The sequence below is a fragment of the Salvelinus namaycush genome, chromosome 16, assembly GCF_016432855.1.
Source record: "Salvelinus namaycush isolate Seneca chromosome 16, SaNama_1.0, whole genome shotgun sequence".
Classification (NCBI taxonomy): Eukaryota; Metazoa; Chordata; class Actinopteri; order Salmoniformes; family Salmonidae; genus Salvelinus; species Salvelinus namaycush.
This window is the reverse complement of record NC_052322.1, coordinates 44,500,561-44,522,128: the sequence shown is the minus strand read 5'-3', so window position 1 is coordinate 44,522,128 and position 21,568 is coordinate 44,500,561. Positions and strand designations below refer to the sequence as shown.

The window sequence follows — 21,568 nt, the reverse complement described above, 5'->3', positions numbered from 1 at the left end:
TATTTTAGGAATAAAGTTTGGGTGGAAAGTTAATAGACACGTGTATACCAAGGCATGTGGGAGATCGACACGATAAGCCAGACAGTCACACACAGCACCTCCACAATAAACAGAAAAAGGCATAGACTATAGGACACTATTTTTGGTTCAAACTAAGGAACACACATGATTGACACAGAGAACATCCACCCACACGGTCCACAGATGCTGTATGGGAGAAGAATTTGCTTTCAGTGATTCAACTAACCACCGCCTACACGCATCATTAGAGGATCTCTTCCTATTGGACAGGAAAATTTTTTATAAAGACCCCGCACTGCTCAGTCTACGCATTGGTTTGGTTAACACACATACTCATTTAATAATTTAACTATTGGCCTCTCTTCTCACACACACACACACACACACACACACACACACACACACACACACAACTACCACTACCACTCAGCTAATACAGGATATAAACTGACCATGGCCTGGTGTAATCTGCAATACCATTACCTCTCAGAGTTGCAGTGCTCTGCCAACCCCAGGGATTCAATTATGTTTCAGTGTTAGTTTCACTCTTTCACTGTCACCTGACCTCACCCCTGGCCCCTACAGATCACCGGGGCTGAGCCTGACGACAACACTGACCTCTACAGATCACCGGGGCTGAGCCTGAGGACAACACTGACCTCTACAGATCACCGGGACTGAGCCTGACGACAACACTGACCTCTACAGATCACCGGGGCTGAGCCTGAGGACAACACTGACCTCTACAGATCACCGGGGCTGAGCCTGAGGACAACACTGACCTCTACAGATCACCGGGGCTGAGCCTGAGGACAACACTGACCTCTACAGATCACCGGGGCTGAGCCTGACGTGTTCTTCTGATAGTGGACTGACACATACAGTATGAGCCTCAGCCTTGGCACATTACCAGAAGTGCAATAATCATTCATCCATCATGATTCACTAGACTAGAACAGGTTGAATACAGGGAATCAGACGTAACACAGCATGGGGACATTTGTTGAGAGATGGTGAGAGGAAGAATTAAGAAAATGTAAGAGAGAAGGATTTTTTTTTTAAAGGAGAAAATGAAAGGATATGAAAGATGAATAACAGACCAGAGGAGGAGGAGGCGCGCGCTATAACAGACCAGAGGAGGAGGAGGCGCGCGCTATAACAGACCAGAGGAGGAGGAGGCGCGCGCTATAACAGAACAGAGGAGGAGGAGGCGCGCGCTATAACAGACCAGAGGAGGAGGAGGCGCGCGCTATAACAGAACAGAGGGGGAGGAGGCGCGCGCTATAACAGACCAGAGGAGGAGGAGGCGCGCGCTATAACAGACCAGAGGAGGAGGAGGCGCGCGCTATAACAGAACAGAGGAGGAGGAGGCGCGCGCTATAACAGACCAGAGGAGGAGGAGGCGCGCGCTATAACAGACCAGAGGAGGCGCGCGCTATAACAGACCAGAGGAGGAGGAGGCGCGCGCTATAACAGACCAGAGGAGGAGGAGGCGCGCGCTATAACAGACCAGAGGAGGAGGAGGCGCGCGCTATAACAGAACAGAGGAGGAGGAGGCGCGCGCTATAACAGACCAGAGGAGGAGGAGGCGCGCGCTATAACAGAACAGAGGGGGAGGAGGCGCGCGCTATAACAGACCAGAGGAGGAGGAGGCGCGCGCTATAACAGAACAGAGGAGGAGGAGGCGCGCGCTATAACAGACCAGAGGGGGAGGAGGCGCGCGCTATAACAGACCAGAGGGGGAGGAGGCGCGCGCTATAACAAAACAGAGGGGGAGGAGGCGCGCGCTATAACAGACCAGAGGGGGAGGAGGCGCGCGCTATAACAGACCAGAGGGGGAGGAGGCGCGCGCTATAACAGACCAGAGGAGGAGGAGGCGCGCGCTATAACAGACCAGAGGAGGAGGAGGCGCGCGCTATAACAGACCAGAGGAGGAGGAGGCGCGCGCTATAACAGACCAGAGGAGGAGGAGGCGCGCGCTATAACAGACCAGAGGAGGAGGAGGCGCGCGCTATAACAGACCAGAGGGGGAGGAGGCGCGCGCTATAACAGACCAGAGGGGGAGGAGGCGCGCGCTATAACAGACCAGAGGGGGAGGAGGCGCGCGCTATAACAGACCAGAGGGGGAGGAGGCGCGCGCTATAACAGACCAGAGGAGGAGGAGGCGCGCGCTATAACAGACCAGAGGAGGAGGAGGCGCGCGCTATAACAAAACAGAGGGGGAGGAGGCGCGCGCTATAACAGACCAGAGGAGGAGGAGGCGCGCGCTATAACAGACCAGAGGAGGAGGAGGCGCGCGCTATAACAGACCAGAGGAGGAGGAGGCGCGCGCTATAACAGACCAGAGGAGGAGGAGGCGCGCGCTATAACAGACCAGAGGAGGAGGAGGCGCGCGCTATAACAGACCAGAGGAGGAGGAGGCGCGCGCTATAACAGACCAGAGGGGGAGGAGGCGCGCGCTATAACAGACCAGAGGGGGAGGAGGCGCGCGCTATAACAGACCAGAGGGGGAGGAGGCGCGCGCTATAACAGACCAGAGGAGGAGGAGGCGCGCGCTATAACAAAACAGAGGGGGAGGAGGCGCGCGCTATAACAGACCAGAGGAGGAGGCGCGCGCTATAACAGACCAGAGGAGGAGGAGGCGCGCGCTATAACAGACCAGAGGAGGAGGAGGCGCGCGCTATAACAGACCAGAGGAGGAGGAGGCGCGCGCTATAACAGAACAGAGGAGGAGGAGGCGCGCGCTATAACAGAACAGAGGAGGAGGAGGCGCGCGCTATAACAGAACAGAGGGGGAGGAGGCGCGCGCTATAACAGACCAGAGGGGGAGGAGGCGCGCGCTATAACAGACCAGAGGGGGAGGAGGCGCGCGCTATAACAGACCAGAGGGGGAGGAGGCGCGCGCTATAACAGACCAGAGGGGGAGGAGGCGCGCGCTATAACAGACCAGAGGGGGAGGAGGCGCGCGCTATAACAGACCAGAGGGGGAGGAGGCGCGCGCTATAACAGACCAGAGGGGGAGGAGGCGCGCGCTATAACAGACCAGAGGGGGAGGAGGCGCGCGCTATAACAGACCAGAGGAGGAGGAGGCGCGCGCTATAACAGACCAGAGGGGGAGGAGGCGCGCGCTATAACAGACCAGAGGAGGAGGAGGCGCGCGCTATAACAGACCAGAGGAGGAGGAGGCGCGCGCTATAACAGACCAGAGGAGGAGGAGGCGCGCGCTATAACAGAACAGAGGAGGTGGTGTGTAATAACAGAACAAAGGAGGTGGTGTGTAATAACAGAACAAAGGAGGTGGTGTGTAATAACAGAACAGAGGAGGTGGTGTGTAATAACAGAACAGAGGAGGTGGTGTGTAATAACAGAACAGAGGAGGTGGTGTGTAATAACAGAACAGAGGAGGTGGTGTGTAATAACAGAACAGAGGAGGTGGTGTGTAATAACAGAACAGAGGAGGTGGTGTGTAATAACAGAACAGAGGAGGTGGTGTGTAATAACAGAACAGAGGAGGTGGTGTGTAATAACAGAACAGAGGAGGTGGTGTGTAATAACAGAACAGAGGAGGTGGTGTGTAATAACAGAACAGAGGAGGTGGTGTGTAATAACAGAACAGAGGAGGTGGTGTGTAATAACAGAACAGAGGAGGTGGTGTGTAATAACAGAACAGAGGAGGTGGTGTGTAATAACAGAACAGAGGAGGTGGTGTGTAATAACAGAACAGAGGAGGTGGTGTGTAATAACAGAACAGAGGAGGTGGTGTGTAATAACAGAACAGAGGAGGTGGTGTGTAATAACAGAACAGAGGAGGTGGTGTGTAATAACAGAACAGAGGAGGTGGTGTGTAATAACAGAACAGAGGAGGTGGTGTGTAATAACAGAACAGAGGAGGTGGTGTGTAATAACAGAACAGAGGAGGTGGTGTGTAATAACAGAACAGAGGAGGTGGTGTGTAATAACAGAACAGAGGAGGTGGTGTGTAATAACAGAACAGAGGAGGTGGTGTGTAATAACAGAACAGAGGAGGTGGTGTGTAATAACAGAACAGAGGAGGTGGTGTGTAATAACAGAACAGAGGAGGTGGTGTGTAATAACAGAACAGAGGAGGTGGTGTGTAATAACAGAACAGAGGAGGTGGTGTGTAATAACAGAACAGAGGAGGTGGTGTGTAATAACAGAACAGAGGAGGTGGTGTGTAATAACAGAACAGAGGAGGTGGTGTGTAATAACAGAACAGAGGAGGTGGTGTGTAATAACAGAACAGAGGAGGTGGTGTGTAATAACAGAACAGAGGAGGTGGTGTGTAATAACAGAACAGAGGAGGTGGTGTGTAATAACAGAACAGAGGAGGTGGTGTGTAATAACAGAACAGAGGAGGTGGTGTGTAATAACAGAACAGAGGAGGTGGTGTAATAACAGAACAAAGGAGGTGGTGTGTAATAACAGAACAGAGGTGGTGGTGTAATAACAGAACAGAGGAGGTGGTGTGTAATAACAGAACAGAGGAGGTGGTGTAATAACAGAACAGAGGAGGTGGTGTGTAATAACAGAACAGAGGAGGTGGTGTGTAATAACAGAACAGAGGTGGTGTAATAACAGAACAGAGGAGGTGTTGTGTAATAACAGGACAGAGGAGGAGGTGTGTAATAACAGAACAAAGGAGGTGTTGTGTAATAACAGGACAGAGGAGGTGTAATAACAGGACAGAGGAGGTGGTGGTGTGTAATAACAGAACAGAGGAGGTGGTGTGTAATAACAGAACAGAGGAGGAGGTGGTGTGTAATAACAGGACAGAGGAGGTGGTGTGTAATAACAGGACAGAGGTGGTGGTGGTGTGTAATAACAGAACAAAGGAGGTGTTGTGTAATAACAGAACAAAGGAGGTGTTGTGTAATAACAGAACAGAGGAGGTGGTGTGTAATAACAGGACAGAGGAGGAGGTGGTGTGTAATAACAGAACAGAGGAGGTGTTGTGTAATAACAGGACAGAGGAGGAGGTGGTGTGTAATAACAGAACAAAGGAGGAGGTGTAATAACAGGACAGAGGAGGAGGTGGTGTGTAATAACAGAACAAAGGAGGTGTTGTGTAATAACAGGACAGAGGAGGAGGTGGTGTGTAATAACAGGACAGAGGAGGTGGTGGTGTGTAATAACAGGACAGAGGAGGTGGTGGTGTGTAATAACAGGACAGAGGAGGTGGTGGTGTGTAATAACAGGACAGAGGAGGAGGTGGTGTGTAATAACAGAACAAAGGAGGAGGTGTAATAACAGGACAGAGGAGGAGGTGTAATAACAGGACAGAGGAGGAGGTGGTGTGTAATAACAGAACAAAGGAGGTATTGTGTAATAACAGGACAGAGGAGGAGGTGTAATAACAGGACAGAGGAGGAGGTGTAATAACAGGACAGAGGAGGAGGTGGTGTGTAATAACAGGACAGAGGAGGAGGTGTAATAACAGGACAGAGGAGGAGGTGTAATAACAGGACAGAGGAGGAGGTGTAATAACAGGACAGAGGAGGAGGTGGTGTGTAATAACAGAACAAAGGAGGTATTGTGTAATAACAGGACAGAGGAGGAGGTGGTGTGTAATAACAGAACAAAGGAGGAGGTGTAATAACAGGACAGAGGAGGAGGTGGTGTGTAATAACAGGACAGAGGAGGAGGTGGTGTGTAATAACAGAACAAAGGAGGTGTTGTGTAATAACAGAACAAAGGAGGTGTTGTGTAATAACAGAACAAAGGAGGTGGTGTGTAATAACAGGACAGAGGAGGAGGTGTGTAATAACAGGACAGAGGAGGTGTTGTGTAATAACAGGACAGAGGAGGAGGTGTGTAATAACAGGACAGAGGAGGTGTTGTGTAATAACAGGACAGAGGAGGAGGTGTGTAATAACAGAACAAAGGAGGTGTTGTGTAATAACAGAACAAAGGAGGTGTGTGTGAGGGAATGAAGGGAGAGCAATGAGAGGGGTTGCAGAGATATGATTGGAGGAAATGAGGAAGCGGGCGGCAGTGAGAGCTGTGGTTGGGCTGAGGTCCAGTGGTGATGTCATGCAAGGCCATTTCCTTCACCACCTTTCCTGTCTGTCCCCTTCAGGCCTGAGGAAGAAAACTCCCCTCCCCAGCGCTTCCACCAGGCCAGCCGTCTCCATGTCAACCATAAGCTAGCTCCACAGGGAGAAAACCAAAGCCCAGAGCACATCCCATACTGAGAAAGAGAGAATGAGAGAGTGAGAGGGGAACAAGTGAAAAAGAGCAGAAAACCACATTTTTTCCCCCTCCCTGTGGGCCCCTGTCCACCTTCCTTTTATCTTATACACCTCCCTCCCTACCTCTCACCATTGTAATCCCTGCATTGAGAGACTGCTCACTGTGGTCTCCCTGCCCATTTCACCCTCACTCAATGAAAGACGCTGAGACTAAGAGGAGACCGATCCACAGAGTAGGAGCTGAGCTAAAGAACATTCAATAAGACCCCATACCCCCAACTGCCTCTAATCCTCCGCATGTCTTTATCTCCTCTCAACACCACACTACAGAGCCGAAAGGCCTTTCACCACTAACAACAGCCTGATTCAGAGAAGAGCCCCAAACAGACACAAAGATGAAGAGGGAAACCAAGAGACAAAAGGGAGAGTAGGAAAAAAAGTGAGAAACCAGGGCCTGTATTCATAAAGTGTCTCAGAGTATAAGTGCAGCTCTAGGATCAGTGTTTCCTTTCAGATCATAATGAATAAGATTACATAGACAAGGAAGGACCTGGTCCTAGAGCAGCAATCCTACTCTGAGAAGTTTTGTAAATAGGAACACCCTGGTCTGGAGGAGGGCAACCAACAGGGAAACTACAAAATATGGTCTGTGATACTCTACGTGTCTCTGCGTGCAGTTTGAAGGAAGTTGCTCAGTAACTTTAGTGCAATGACTGGAAGACATAACAAATGGTATCCACATGTTCATACGACACTGTGGAAGTAGATAAAGAGACACACTGCCAAAATCCCGAGGTATCCCTTTAACATGTGGTACAGGCCTCACCTGATGATGGCATCCCCAGCCCAGCAGCCGGTGGCTGGTAGGTCCCCTCAGCGATGGCTGGGGTAGCAGTGGTATGGGCAAATTGGGTCTGTGCCTAGGAGAAAGACAGTAAAGACATTTATTAAGTCACCACACTGAAACTAAATAAATATATATTTATTTATTTATATATATATATATTTTCACCTTTATTTAACCAGGTTGGCCAGTTGAGAACAAGTTCTCATTTACAACTGCGACCTGGCCAAGATAAAGCAAAGCAGTGCGACACAAACAACAACACAGAGTTACACATGGGATAAACAAATGTGCAGACGATAACACAATTGAAAAATCTATGTACAGGGTGTAGTAAGATTAGATAGGTAAGGCAATAAATAGGCCATAGTGGTGATATAATTACAATTTAGCATTAACACTGGTACATGTGTAGATGAATGTGAAGGTAGAGATACTGGGGTGCAAAAGAGCAACAACAACTAAAAATAACAATATGGGGATGAGGTAGTTGGGTGGGATATTTACAGATGGGCTGTGTACAGGTGCAATAATCTGTAAGCTGCTCTGACAGCTGATGCTTAAAGTTAGTGAGGGAGATATGGCTCTCCAGCTTCAGTGATTTTTACAATTCGTTCCAGTCATTGGCAGCAGAGAACTGGAAGTAAAGGTGGCCAAAGGAGGAGTTGGCTTTGAGGATGCCCAGTGAAATATACCTGCTGAGGCGCGTGCTACGGGTGGGTGTTGCTATTGTGACCAGTGAGCTGAGATAAGGTGGGGCTTTACCTAGCAAAAACTTACAGATGACCTGGAGCCAGTGGGTTTGGCGACGAATATGTAGCAAGGGCCATCCAACGAGAGCATACAGGTCGCAATGGTGGGTAGTATATGGGGCTTTGGTGACAAAACGGATGGCACTGTGATAGCAAATTGGATGCAGTCTGAGTAGAGTGTTGGAGGCTATTTTGTAAATGACATCACCGAAGTCAAGGATCGGTAGGACGGTCAGTTTTACAAGGGTATGTTTGGCAGCATGAGTGAAGGAGGCTTTGTTGCAAAATAGGAAGTCGATTCTAGATTTAACTTTGGATTGGAGATGCTTAATGTGAGTCTGGAAAGAGAGTTTACAGTCTCACCAGACATCTAGGTATTTGTAGTTGTCCACATATTCTAAGTCAGAACCGTCCAGAGTAGTGATGCTAGCCGGGCGGGCGGGTGAGGGCAGCAATCAGTTGAAGAGCATACATTTGGTTTTACTAGCATTTAAGAGCAGTTGGAGGCCACGGAAGGAGAGTTGTATAGCATTGAAACTCATTTGGAGGTTTGTTAACAGTGTCTAAAGAAGGGCCAGATGTATACAGAATGGTGTTGTCTGCGTAGAGGTGGATCAGAGAATCACCAGCAGCAAGAGCGACATCATTGATATACACAGAGAAAGGAGTCGTCTGAGAATTGAACCCTGTGGCACCCCCATAGAGACTGCTATAGGTCCGGACAACACGCCCTCCGATTTGACACGCTGAACTTTGTCTGAGAACCAGGCGAGGCAGTCATTTGAGAAGCCATGGCTTGTGAGTGACAGAGTCAAAAGCCTTGGCAGGTCGATGAAGACGGCTGCACAGTACTGTCTTTTATCGATGGCGGTTATGATATCGTTTTGGACCTTGAGCTTTGCTGAGGTGCACCCATGACCAGCTCGGAAACCAGATTGCATTGTGGAGAAGGTACAGTGGGATTCGAAATGGTCGGTGATCTGTTTGTTAACTTGGCTTTCGAAGACCTTAGAAAGGCAGGGCAGGATGGATATAGGTCTAACAGTTTGAGTCTAGAGTGTCTCCTCCTTTGAAGAGGATCTTTAGGGATCTCAGACGGTACGAAAGAGGTTGAACAGGCTCGTAATAGGTAATAGGGGTTGCAACAATTTCGGCAGAAAATTTTAGAAAGAGAGGGTCCAGATTGTCTAGCCCAGCTGATTTGTAGGGGTCCAGATTTTGCAGCTCTTTCAGAACATCAGCTATCTGGATTTGGGTGAAGGAGAAGTGGGGGGGGGGGGGCTTGGGCAAGTTGCTGTGGGGGGTGCAGAGCTGTTGACGGGTAGGCGTAGCCAGGTGGAAAGCATGGCCAGCCGTAGAAAAATGCTTATTGCAATTTTCGATTATCGTAGATTTATCGGTGGTGACAGTGTTTCCTAGCCTCAGTGCAGTGGGCAGCTGGGAGGAGGTGCTCTTATTCTCCATGGACTTTACAGTGTCCCAGAACTTTTTGGAATTAGTGCTACAGGATGCACATTTCTGTTTGAAAAAGCTAGCCTTTGCGTTCCTAACTGACTGTGTATACAACTCTCACAGTAGGATGGTACCCCCCCCCCACTGAAACTCAATACAACTCTTACAGTATGATGGTACCCCCCCCCCACACTGAAACTCAATACAACTCTCACAGTAGGATGGTACCCCCCCCCCACTGAAACTCAATACAACTCTTACAGTATGATGGTACCCCCCCCCCCCCCCCCCCCCCACACTGAAACTCAATACAACTCTTACAGTATGATGGTACCCCCCCCCCCCCCCCCCACACTGAAACTCAATACAACTCTTACAGTCTGATGGTACCCCCCCCCCCCACTGAAACTCAATACAACTCTTACAGTATGATGGTACCCCCCCCCCCCACACTGAAACTCAATACAACTCTTACAGTATGATGGTACCCCCCCATTTCGATAAAGGACAACATTAAGCACATGCAAATAAGAACACATTTTTGAGAACAGACATCACACTGTACGATAACATGCAGCTGGACACATATCCATTACAACCTCTATATGGAAGACTTCACTAGACAGAGTACCGGACACTAGAACAGCTGCAGTCTAGACAGAGTACCGGACACTAGAACACCTGCAGTCTACACAGAGTACCGGACACTAGAACACCTGCAGTCTAGACAGAGTACCGGACACTAGAACACCTGCAGTCTAGACAGAGTACCGGACACTAGGACACCTGCAGCCTAGACAGAGTACCGAACACTAGGATACCTGCAGCCGAGACAGAGTACCGGACACTAGAACAGCTGCAGTCTACACAGAGTACCAGACACTAGAACACCTGCAGCCTAGACAGAGTACCGGACACTAGAACACCTGCAGCCTAGACAGAGTACCGGACACTAGAACACCTGCAGTCTAGACAGAGTACCGGACACTAGAACACCTGCAGCCTAGACAGAGTACCGGACACTAGAACAGCTGCAGTCTACACAGAGTACCGGACACTAGGACACCTGCAGTCTAGACAGAGTACCGGACACTAGAACACCTGCAGCCTAGACAGAGTACCGGACACTAGGACACCTGCAGCCTAGACAGAGTACCGGACACTAGAACAGCTGCAGTCTAGACAGAGTACCGGACACTAGAACAGCTGCAGTCTACACAGAGTACCGGACACTAGAACACCTGCAGTCTAGACAGAGTACCGGACACTAGAACACCTGCAGTCTACACAGAGTACCGGACACTAGAACACCTGCAGTCTAGACAGAGTACCGGACACTAGAACACCTGCAGTCTACACAGAGTACCGGACACTAGAACAGCTGCAGTCTAGACAGAGTACCGGACACTAGAACACCTGCAGCCTAGACAGAGTACCGGACACTAGGACACCTGCAGCCTAGACAGAGTACCGGACACTAGGACACCTGCAGCCTAGACAGAGTACCGGACACTTTTGGAAGATAAAATGTCACTAGACATGACATTCTAGTCATTTAGCAGACGGTCTTATCCAGAGCAACTTACAGGAGCAATTAGGGTTAAGAGTCTTTCTTAACTTCTTTGATATAGGGGGCAGCATTTTCACTTGTGGATGAATTGCGTGCCCATAGTGAACTGCCTCCTACTCTGTCCCATATGCTAAGATATGCATATTATTATTACTATTGGATATAAAACACTCTGAAGTTTCTAAAACTGTTTGAATGATGTCTGTGTGTATAACAGAACTCATATGGCAGGCAAAAACCTGAGAAAAAATCCAAACAGGAAGTGAGAATTCTGAGACTGGTCAACGTTCAACTCAACACCTATCCAATTCCCTGTAAGATATGGATCTGTTTGCACTTCCCATGCCTTCCACTAGATGTCAACAGTCTGTAGAACGTGGAATGAAGCCTCTAGTGTGATGTGGGGCCGGATGGGAGGTGTTTCAGTCATTGGTCTGGCAGAATGCCAGTTCCTGGTCACGCGCTTTCCTCATGATAACTATCGCCTTGCGTTCCATAACTTCTACAGACATGAAGGAATGCTCCGGTTGGAACGTTATTGGATATATATGATAACAACATCCTGAAGATTGATTCTCTACTTAGTTTGACCAGTTTATTCGACCTGTTATATAACTTTTTAAAGTTTTCGTCCGAGTTCGCCTCCATCTGCGCGAGCGTTTGGACATGTGCACTAAACATGCTAGCAAAAGTAGCTACTTAGACATAAGTAATAGACATTATCGAACAAAACGACGATTTATTGTGGAACTAGGATTCCTGGGAGTGCATTCTGATGAAGATGATCAAAGGTAAGGGAATATTTATGATGTAATTTCGTATTTCTGTTGACTCCAAAATGGCGGAGAAATTTTGTTATTTTTGAGCGCCGTCTCAGATTATTGCAAGGTGTGCTTTTTACGTAAAGTTTTTTTGAAATCTGACACAGCGGTTGCATTAAGAACAAGTGTATCTTTAATTCTATGTAAAACATGTATCTTTCATCAAAGTTTATGATGAGTATTTCTGTTATTTGACGTGGCTCTCTGCAATTTCTCCGGATATTTTGGAGGCATTTCTGAATAATGGCGCCAATGTAAACCGAGATTTGTGGATATAAATATGCACATTATCGAACAAAACATAAATGTATTGTGTAACATGTCCTATGAGTGTCATCTGATGAAGATCAAAGGTTAGTGATTAATTTTCTCTATTTCTGCTTTTTGTGACTACTATCTTTTGCTAGGAAAATGGCTGTGTTTTTCTGTGGCTATGTACTGAGCTAACATAATCGTTTGGTGTGCTTTCGCCGTAAATCCTTTTTGAAATCCGACATGTTGGCTGGATTCACAACATGTGTAGCTTTAATTTGGTGTCTTTCATGTGTGATTTCATGAAAGATTGATTTTTATAGTAATATATTTTAATTTGGCGCGCTACATTTTTTCTGGCTTTTGGCCAAGTGGGACGCTACCGTCCCACATATCCCAGAGAAGTTAAGGGCACAGACAGATTTTTCACTCTAGTCGGCTCGGGGATTCGAACCAGCAACCTTTTGCTTTCTGTCCCAACGCTCTTAACCGCTAGGCTACCTGCTGCCTAGAGAAAATATAATGGACACTACAACACTTTGGCTGAAGCTTCGTATTTTTCTACCTCTCTTTAAACAAAGAACAAGGTCGATTTTCATTTGAATGTTTCGATTGGTTTTAGCACCCCGCTAGCTTCATTGTGACCCGGAAGAGTACTTTAACAGTCGGGAGGAGGTCAGAGTAGCCTACTTTTTAAAAAAGTCCAATATTCTGTCCGATACTGGGTTTTCCTTACCTTCATGACCTTGTCCACCTTAAGATCCTCGAGGGATGGATACAGCGACATTCTGTGGGAAGAACACAAAGGAAACTGTTATAATGTTGGCATGAGAAGAGTAAATACCACAATACATATGAGAGAGAATCTCACCCATAAACTGCTAACCTTTGATGGCAAATCCCTAGCTGAGAATAATGTGGCGGAAGACAGGATCAGAGGGGGGGGGGGGGGGGGGGGGCTCTGGACCACACAGACAGAGGGTTGGAGAACAGAGCGGTTGGTCTGTCTGTCTGTCTATAGACCCGTGCCCATACACAGCTCTGAAAAAGTGACACACATGGCGACTCCAGGACCATAAAGCTCATAATGAGATTCCTGTTTTTCAATTGAGGCTTAAGTTTTTCACCACTAATCCACCATGATCCATTTCTGCACTTCCAGACCCCTTCCCATAATCACTCACTCCTTTCATTATTGTGAGACGGAAAAGAGAGAGAAGGGTAGCTAACGGCAACAAAGATGTGATGTAAGCAGAGGAGTGGGTGTGGTCAGAACACCCTATAAAGACCTAACTAACAAACAAGTCAAAGATACCCTTCTTATCCACATACTATAGGCTGGGCTAGTTCTAGAACGAACAATGTATGCTAGAAACTGACTGTAGTAAGTTAAGGTGATTTTGATAACCAAAATGTGATAAAGAAGAATGTTCCTACCCTTAAACATGCTGAAAGCTCATATTTAATGTTAAAACCTTTTCTTTTTTTTTTTAAATGGCCTCATCGGACTACTGCGTGCCGCCATCTTGATAAGGTGTCATCGATGACATCACTTGAATGGTTCGTCTGACAAGCAGCCCAGATTAGATTGCATGCTTGTAGCTCCATTGAGAATGTTTAAAATTTTGACAATACAAAAATTATGAAAATAAGTGCCTTTATAGAAGGCTATCCTGTTAAGAGACTAGCCAGGTAACATGGCATGAACGATAAGTTGACAAAAAATATATATACACACACACCGTGCAAGATGGGCTAGCTAGCCAACTAGTCCGAAACCACGGCAAGCTCAGCTACCATTGATGGATATTTTGCTAGGTAGCCTAGTGACATTGGCAGCATCATTTGGTAAGTCTCACAACTAGCTGCAATTGATTTAATAAATGTGGACACTGTTAGCAACACTACATGTCTGTAGCTAACTCTTTCAGAACAGACACATAGCTATCTAGAAGGAGGCTCCCGAGTGGCGCAGCAGTCTAAGGCACTGCATCTCAGTGCAAGAGGTGTCACTACAGACCCTGGTTCGATTCCAGGCTGTATCACAACCGGCCGTGATTGTCAGCCGCCCTATGGGCCACATCTTTCTATCCTGAGCTAGGTGGTGCTGAAGCCACATCTTTCTATCCTGAGCTAGGCACTGAGGCCACTATCCTGAGCTAGGTGCTAAAAAAAAATTATTCTGTTATGTTCTCAAAGCATTTTCATAACATCAAGGTTGAAAGGTTACCTAACCTTGACATGTAAAACAATGTAGGTTGATTTGAGCATTTCAGTTTGTACTGTAAAGTAACAGTCAAAACATACACAACAGGCAGAATGTGTCATTGTTCACACACAGCAATCCCTCAGGGCACTTCACCAGTTAAAAAACATGTTATGTAAGTAAGCCTCAACCTGCAGCGCGTTTGTACTGCTGCCTTGTCCCCAGACACTGAACGAGCAACACAGCAACAAATATCTCAAGGAGCTGGGCTTTTGATCTCCGGATGTCTACTATCAACAAGAAAACATTGATGTCATAAAAAGTTAGTCAAGGAACAAAAAGTAGTTGCTAGCAACTAAAACCAAGAAACTACATTACATCTATTAGACAACACTGAAACCTATTGGAGGAAGCTTGTGGTGGTTTCTACCTGGTACAAGGCCTTCAGAAAGTCTTCACACCCCTTGACTTTTTCCACATTTTGTTATGTTACATCTTGAATTTAAAATCGATTAAATTGAGATTTTTGGGGGGTCACTGGCCTACCCACAATGTCAAAGTGGAATTGTGTTTTGAGAGAGAAAAAATACAATTATATATGAAATGTCTAGAGTCTATAAGTATTCAGCCTCTTTGTTATGGCGAGCATAAATATGTTTTATTTTTTTAATTGCTTAACAAGTCATAGTAAGTTGCATGGACTCACTGTGTGCAATATTGGTGTTAAATGTGATTTCTGAACGACTACCTCTGTACCCCACACATACGATTATCTATAAGGTCCCTCAACCAAGCAGTGATTTTCAAACACAGATTCAACCAGGAAGATTTTCCAATGCTTCGCAAAGGGCACCTATTGGTAGATGGATATTTTTTTAAAGCTGACATTGAATAGCTCTTTGAGCATGGTGAAGTTATTCATTACACTTTGGATGGTCTAACAATACACCCAGGCACTACAAAGATACAGGCGTTGCCGGTGAGGAAGGAAACCGCTTCGGTATTTCACCCCGAGGCCAATGGTGACTTTAAAACAGTTTGAGTTTAATGGCTGTGATAGGAAAAAACATCAACATTGTAGTTACTCCACAAATTACAATACTAACATACAGTTGAGGTCGGAAGTTTACATACACCTTAACCAAATACATTTAAACTCAGTTTCACAATTCCTGACATTTAATTCTAGTAAATATTCCCTGACTTAGGTCAGTTAGGATCACCACTTTATTTTAAGAATGTGAAATCTCAATAATAGTAGAGAGAATGATTTATTTCAGCTTTTATTTCTTTCACATTCCCAGTGGGTCAGAAGTTTACATACACTCAATTAGTATTTGGTAGCATTGCCTGTAAATTATTTAAAATGGGTCAACCGTTTTGGGTAGCCTTCCACAAGCTTCCCACAATAAGTTGGGTGAATTTTGGCCCATTCATCCTGACAGAGTTGGTGTACCTGAGTCAGGTTTGTAGGCCTCGCTCGCACACGCTTTTTCAGTTCTGCCCACACATTTTCTATAGGATGGAGGTTGGGGCTTTGTGATGGCCAATCCAATACCTTGACTTTGTTGTCCTTAAACCATTTTGCCACAACTTTGGAATTATGCTTGGGGTCATTGTCCATTTGGAAGACCAATTTGTGACCAAGCTTTCACTTCCTGACTGATGTCTTGAGATGTTGCTTCAATATATCCACATAATTTTCCTCCCTCATGATGCCATCCATTTTGTGAAGTGCATCAGTCCCTGCTGCAGCAAAGCACCCCCACAACATGATGCTGCCACCCGTTCTTCACGGTTGGGATGGTGTTCTTCGGCTTGCAAGCCTCCCCCTTTTTCCTCCAAACATAACGATGGTCATTATGGCCAAACAGTTATATTTTGTTTCATCAGACCAGAGGACATTTCTCCAAAAAGTACAATCTTTGACCCCATGTGCAGTTGCAAACCGTAGTCTGGCTTTTTTATGGCGGTTTTGGAGCAGTGGCTTCAAACTTGCTGAGTGGCCTTTCAGGTTGTCGATATAGGACTCATTTTACTGTGGATATAGATACTTTTGTACCCGTTTCCTCCAGCATGTTCACAAGGTCCTTTGCTGTTGATCTGGGACTGACTTGCACTTTTCGCACCAAAGTACGTTCATCTCTAGGAGACAGAACGCGTCTCCTTCCTGGGCGGTATGACGGCTGCGTGGTCCCATGGTGTTTATACTTGCACACAATTGTTTGTACAGATGAACGTGGTACCTTCAGGCGTTTGGATATTGCTCCCCAACTTGACAGAGCTTGAAGATTTTTTTTAAATAATAAATGGGCAAAGGTGTGGAAAGCTCTTAGAGACTTACCCAGAAAGACTCACAGCTCTAAGAGACTTACCCAGAAAGACTCACAGCTCTAATCGCTGCCAAAAGTGCTTCTACAAAGTATTGACTCAGGCGTGTGAATAATTTTGCAAAAATGTTTTAACTTTGTCATTATGGGGTATTGTGTGTAGAGAAAAATCTATTTAATACATTTTGAATTAAGTAACACAATAAAATGTGGAATAAGTCATTGGGTATGAATACTTGAATACTTTCTGAGGGCAATGTACAGTATGTACTGGGGCTGATATGGTCTGTGTTTTGGTACTGAGCCTTCGCTCCCTCAAAGCTGGTAAACAAATACAAACAAGTTATCATGGAAAACTAGTATAGCTCTCTCATCCTGTTTGTGTCTTGCTATTCCATTAGGCCTAGATCCATTAGTTTTGCTCCACCCTCAGTCCTGTGTCCTGTGTCCTCAGTCCTGTGTCCTCAGTCCTGTGTCCTCAGTCCTGTGTCCTGTGGGTGGAGCAAAACGAATGGATCTAGGCCTAATGGAATAGCAAGACACAAACAGGATGAGAGAGCAGTTTACCTTTTACTGGAAGAGATAGGCCTACAGCCAGAGTTAACGAGAAACTAAAAGCTCACTTACACCCACTAGAAAGAGAGAGAGATGGAAGGAATGAGGGAGAGGGAATGAGAGAGAGAGAGAGAGAGAGAGAGAGAGAGGGGGAGGGAATGACAGAGAGAGAGAGAGAGAGAGTGAGGGCAGGGGGAAATGAGAGAGAATGAGAGAGAGAGAGAGAGAGAGAGAGAGAGAGGGAGGGAATGACAGAGAGAGAGGAAATGACAGAGAGAGAGAGAGTGAGGGTAGGGGGGAATGAGAGAGAGAATGAGAGAGAGAGAATGAGAGAGGGAATGAGAGAGAGAGAGAGAGAGAGAGAGAGAGGAAATGACAGAGAGAGAGAGAGTGAGGGTAGGGGGGAATGAGAGAGAGAATGAGAGAGAGAGAATGAGAGAGGGAATGAGAGAGAGAGAGAGAGAGAGAGAGAGAGAGAGAGAGAGAGAGAGGGAGAGGGAGAGGGAGAGGGAGAGGGAGAGGGAGAGAGAGAGAGAGAGAGAATGAGAGAGAGAATGAGCGAGAGAATGAGAGCGGGAATGAGCGAGAGAATGAGAGCGGGAATGAGCGAGAGAATGACAGAGGGAATGAGCGAGAGAATGAGAGAGAGAGAGGGAGGGAATGAGAGAGAGAGAGGGAGGGAATGAGAGAGAGAGAGGGAGGGAATGAGAGAGAGAGAGGGAGGGAATGAGAGAGAGAGAGAGGGAGGGAGACAGGGAGCAAGAGAGAGAGGGAATGAGAGAGAGAGAGAGAGAGAGAGGGAGGGAGGGAGAGAGAGAGGGAGTGAGAGATGGAAGGAATGACAAAGAGTGGTGGAGGGAGAGGCAATGACAGAGAGTGAATGTGAGAGAGGGAGGGAATGAGAGAGAGGGAGGGAATATGAGAGAGGGAGGGAATGGGAGAGGGAATGACAGAGGGGGGAGGAGAGAGAGAGGGAGGGAATGACAGAGTGCATCACATGACAGAGTACACATATCCAGTACAGAGTAAATAGAGATCAGCTGTACTATAGGGTGTGGCAGGTGAAACTGCCCCAGAGTCTACAGTAGACACCTACCATGCCGAGGAGTAAGAGCCCAGTCACTTATGAATGACTAATCAACAACAACTACTACTCAAACGTACAAGCCTTGCCTTTAAGGACAAGGGCTTTTGCTATCGTGTTTTTCTGATCAAGTTGTTGGTGTCGGCCTATGCGTACATTCGTTAAGATGTCACCTGAGCCATACGGGTCATTACAGGAAGAAGAGAAGGCATGAACTGGTCTGGTCACATGTCCGGTATGACATCAGAATCACTGTGAATGATGGTTTGTTTATAAGTTGGTGTCTCCAGTGTGTTGTTGAGAACGGTGGTGAAAAGGAAAAGCCCGAGAGAGATGTTCAGGTGCATGTCACATGCTGTTCCTTTTCACTTTCATATTATACACTGTGGCATCCCACTTTATGAATAGATCACAAGATATGCTGTAAGCCATGAACAGGAAACAGGAACTTAGAGGTAGTCAATGATACACTGCTACCATGTCGACCACAGTCAGTGTCAATGTCCAAGTTCTCTCCCACACACACAACGAAATGAAAAACTACAACACACACAGCGGACTTAGAGAACGGAAAAAAACACTCCTACACGTGTATAAACCCTATCCCACAACATTGATGCAAATGATACTCACTCCTACACGTGTATAAACCCTATCCCACAACATTGATGCAAATGATACTCACTCCTACACATATTAGCACTGTCAAACCACACATCATGAAAACAGCCCAATCCTTGTTCCTCTACAAAAACTACATACAAGACACAATTGTGAAAAGACATAACCCTACTAACACATTCCTACTAACAGGTTGACACTACTACAAAGTATAAAAAAAATAAATAAAAAAAAAGGGGTAAAAATAAGCACATAATGTGAACATTTAGCACAATCACTGAGCCAAGCTAAACATGCCCACCAATCACATTACTAAGTCAAGACTACTGTACACTACACATCCAATTCACAGACCAGAGAGACACACTCCATTATGTCTCTGAACACCAAGGCACTTTCCATGTTTTCATTTGAAATGTGCCCCCCCACCCCTCAGAAACATGGGCTGGCTTATTCCTGGATAAAAGTGGAAACCTTGGAATAAAATAACCTTATTCTTGGGCTGGTTACCTCATTCCCTACCAGGAACTACAAGTGTTTTTGTAGTACTGAGATGGGGGGGGGGGGGGGGGATTCCTTAGCAAGAATAGGCTAACTAAATTAATCAAATAGGGACACAAGAATTGTGTCGTGCACGATGTGCTTCTGACAAGAATACAGAGTGAAGCAATTTCAGTCGCTCTGTAGGAAATAGTGTGGTTTTTGTCTACGCAGACATGTCCAGCAAACGCTACAGAAGGGGAAAACTTCAGCACTTCCTTGAGCTTAAAACGAATTGGATACACAAAGAATGTTATCCCCTTGGCAACGTATTCTGGTCTACTGACATGGTGGAGAAAGGTGGCTGTGGTAAGCAATGCACGGCCAGAGGAGGGAGAGGGGGGGGGGGGGGAGACTACGACAATGATCACAAGGTCCACTATTATAACTAATGACATGTTTTATGTCCACTCACCTTCCTCTTTGTTTTCAACCAGTGTATACCAAGTTGTTTAAAATATATGCCTAGCTACCCCATTCAGAATGTTCTTCTGTGCAGTCCTACAGTACTGAAGTTTCCTTCATCCCTCAACTAGCCATTTAAAATGACCATTTATAGTAAAAATTTTGACTTTTAAATTTTACAGATGGCTACCCATTTGCAACATTAAAAGTTATTTATTTTAATTTTATATAAATGGTAATTTAAAATGGCTACTTGCAGGACGAAGCTACACTGAACTAAACCATTGACATCCATATGAATGAATCTGTTTCAGTGCTGTCTGAGCTGATCAGTGTCTAGATTGACCTAGGTCACTTTCTGATTCTAAATCAGAAGGTCGATATTCTCCCAAACATTAACTTAGTTGCCTAGTTAAATAAAAGTTAAATAAAAATACAATTAAAACGTTCCATACAGCTCATACTTAATAAGACATCACACATTTTGCTAAGACTGTCTACAGCTGGCCAATTGTTGGGGGGGGTTCTCTACAGCACACATCTCTCTATGTGTGACATTTGAAATGTTGTAGCATGTGTCAAGAAATCCCATGATGTCATGAGTCAGAGGTTTCAAAACATTGAGAGTTAACAGTTGTAAACAAATATAGTTAACGTTAGCTAGGTATGTAGCTGAATATCTAGTTTGCTAGCCAGTTAACTGTACTTACCTGGCCAGGTTAACTTCAATAGCCTCACTGTGACACCATATGATAAAAGACAACCATGTGGAAGGCACAGTGCGTCTCGCTAGCTAACTTGGCTAGTTAGCTATATATGCTAGCTAAACTAGCTATAGAATTTCATCGGCTAACTGTAGTTAGTTAACAACAAGAAGTTGTGGCTAAACGATGAGATACCTAGGTTAACTAGCTACATAGTTAGCTAAATGTATCAAGACAAGATGTACTCTTTATTTATTCCTCCAATCTCGGCTAACACGTCGCTGGTGAATACATTACTTACTTATGTTCAACCACCACCTTGCTTCGATAAATGTGCTAGCAAGCTAACAGTACTTAGCTAACCAGGAGAGCTACGCTAGCTAACGGGAAGTGTGGTTGGACATAATGTAAACTCACCTTAAAAGTTTTGATTGTGAATATCTCAGGAAAAACCTCCGAGTATAGTTAGGATACTCTTTTTCTGCTTCGTACTTCGGACGACACCACTGCTGTTGAGAAGTGATATTCTGAGTCACCGCTAATTTCCTGGTCTAGAAAACCCAAGTCAATGACAGTGGTGACATAGCCAATGACCGCCTATCAGCTGCTGTTGTTGTCTCAAGGCATACATAATGAATGTTGCTATGGTAATGAATATCTCATTTTCAAGATTTTTGCAAGTACTTGAAATTGTGCGATATGAGGTGGTTATAGACAATCTGTGAATTTAGTTAGTTCAGCAACTGTTCATCAGTGGAAAATGGGGCATAATGCTACTACTACAGTGGAGCAATTTTGCCACTCTTCTACGTCTTGCTGTGGGTGATGGCTCATATATATTATAATCTATATGAATATGAACGATGATCCATGAAACCTACCTATTCCAATCCCCAGATACAACTTCGGTTTCTATAGCAAAGCAGTCACTAATTGAACACCTTGATACTTAAAAGGTGTCACTACACCTAGAATGTCTCAGCATTTCTTCCCTATGTTGAAGCTAGGTGAATTGCAAAAAACACTAAGTAGGCTGTATTAAAAAACAAATCTCCCCTCACCCGCAACATGGCAGAGACACGGGCTTGGCGCCTCGTATCATCTGGATATGTGTGCAACAAAAGTTAAACATTTTCCTTCTGCTACCATTTATGTCAAGCCGTATAGACATACAGTTTGATTCATACATTCGATAAATCCAT

General features: G+C 45.8%; 1 protein-coding gene across 1 annotated transcript in view; it reads right to left on the bottom strand.

Annotated features, from left to right (window-relative positions):
* LOC120061485 (syntenin-1-like) overlaps positions 1 to 20,935 on the bottom strand; it is a 42,257-nt gene extending 21,322 nt beyond the window's left edge. The window contains exons 1-3 of the mRNA XM_039011332.1: positions 20,784 to 20,935; positions 12,658 to 12,709; positions 7,057 to 7,150 (exon numbers count right to left, since the gene is read on the bottom strand). Coding sequence (XP_038867260.1) covers positions 7,057 to 7,150; positions 12,658 to 12,708 — 145 coding nt within the window. The 5' untranslated portion in view covers position 12,709; positions 20,784 to 20,935. The remainder of the gene's footprint in view (positions 1 to 7,056; positions 7,151 to 12,657; positions 12,710 to 20,783) is intronic.
* Positions 20,936 to 21,568: the final 633 nt, after the last annotated feature.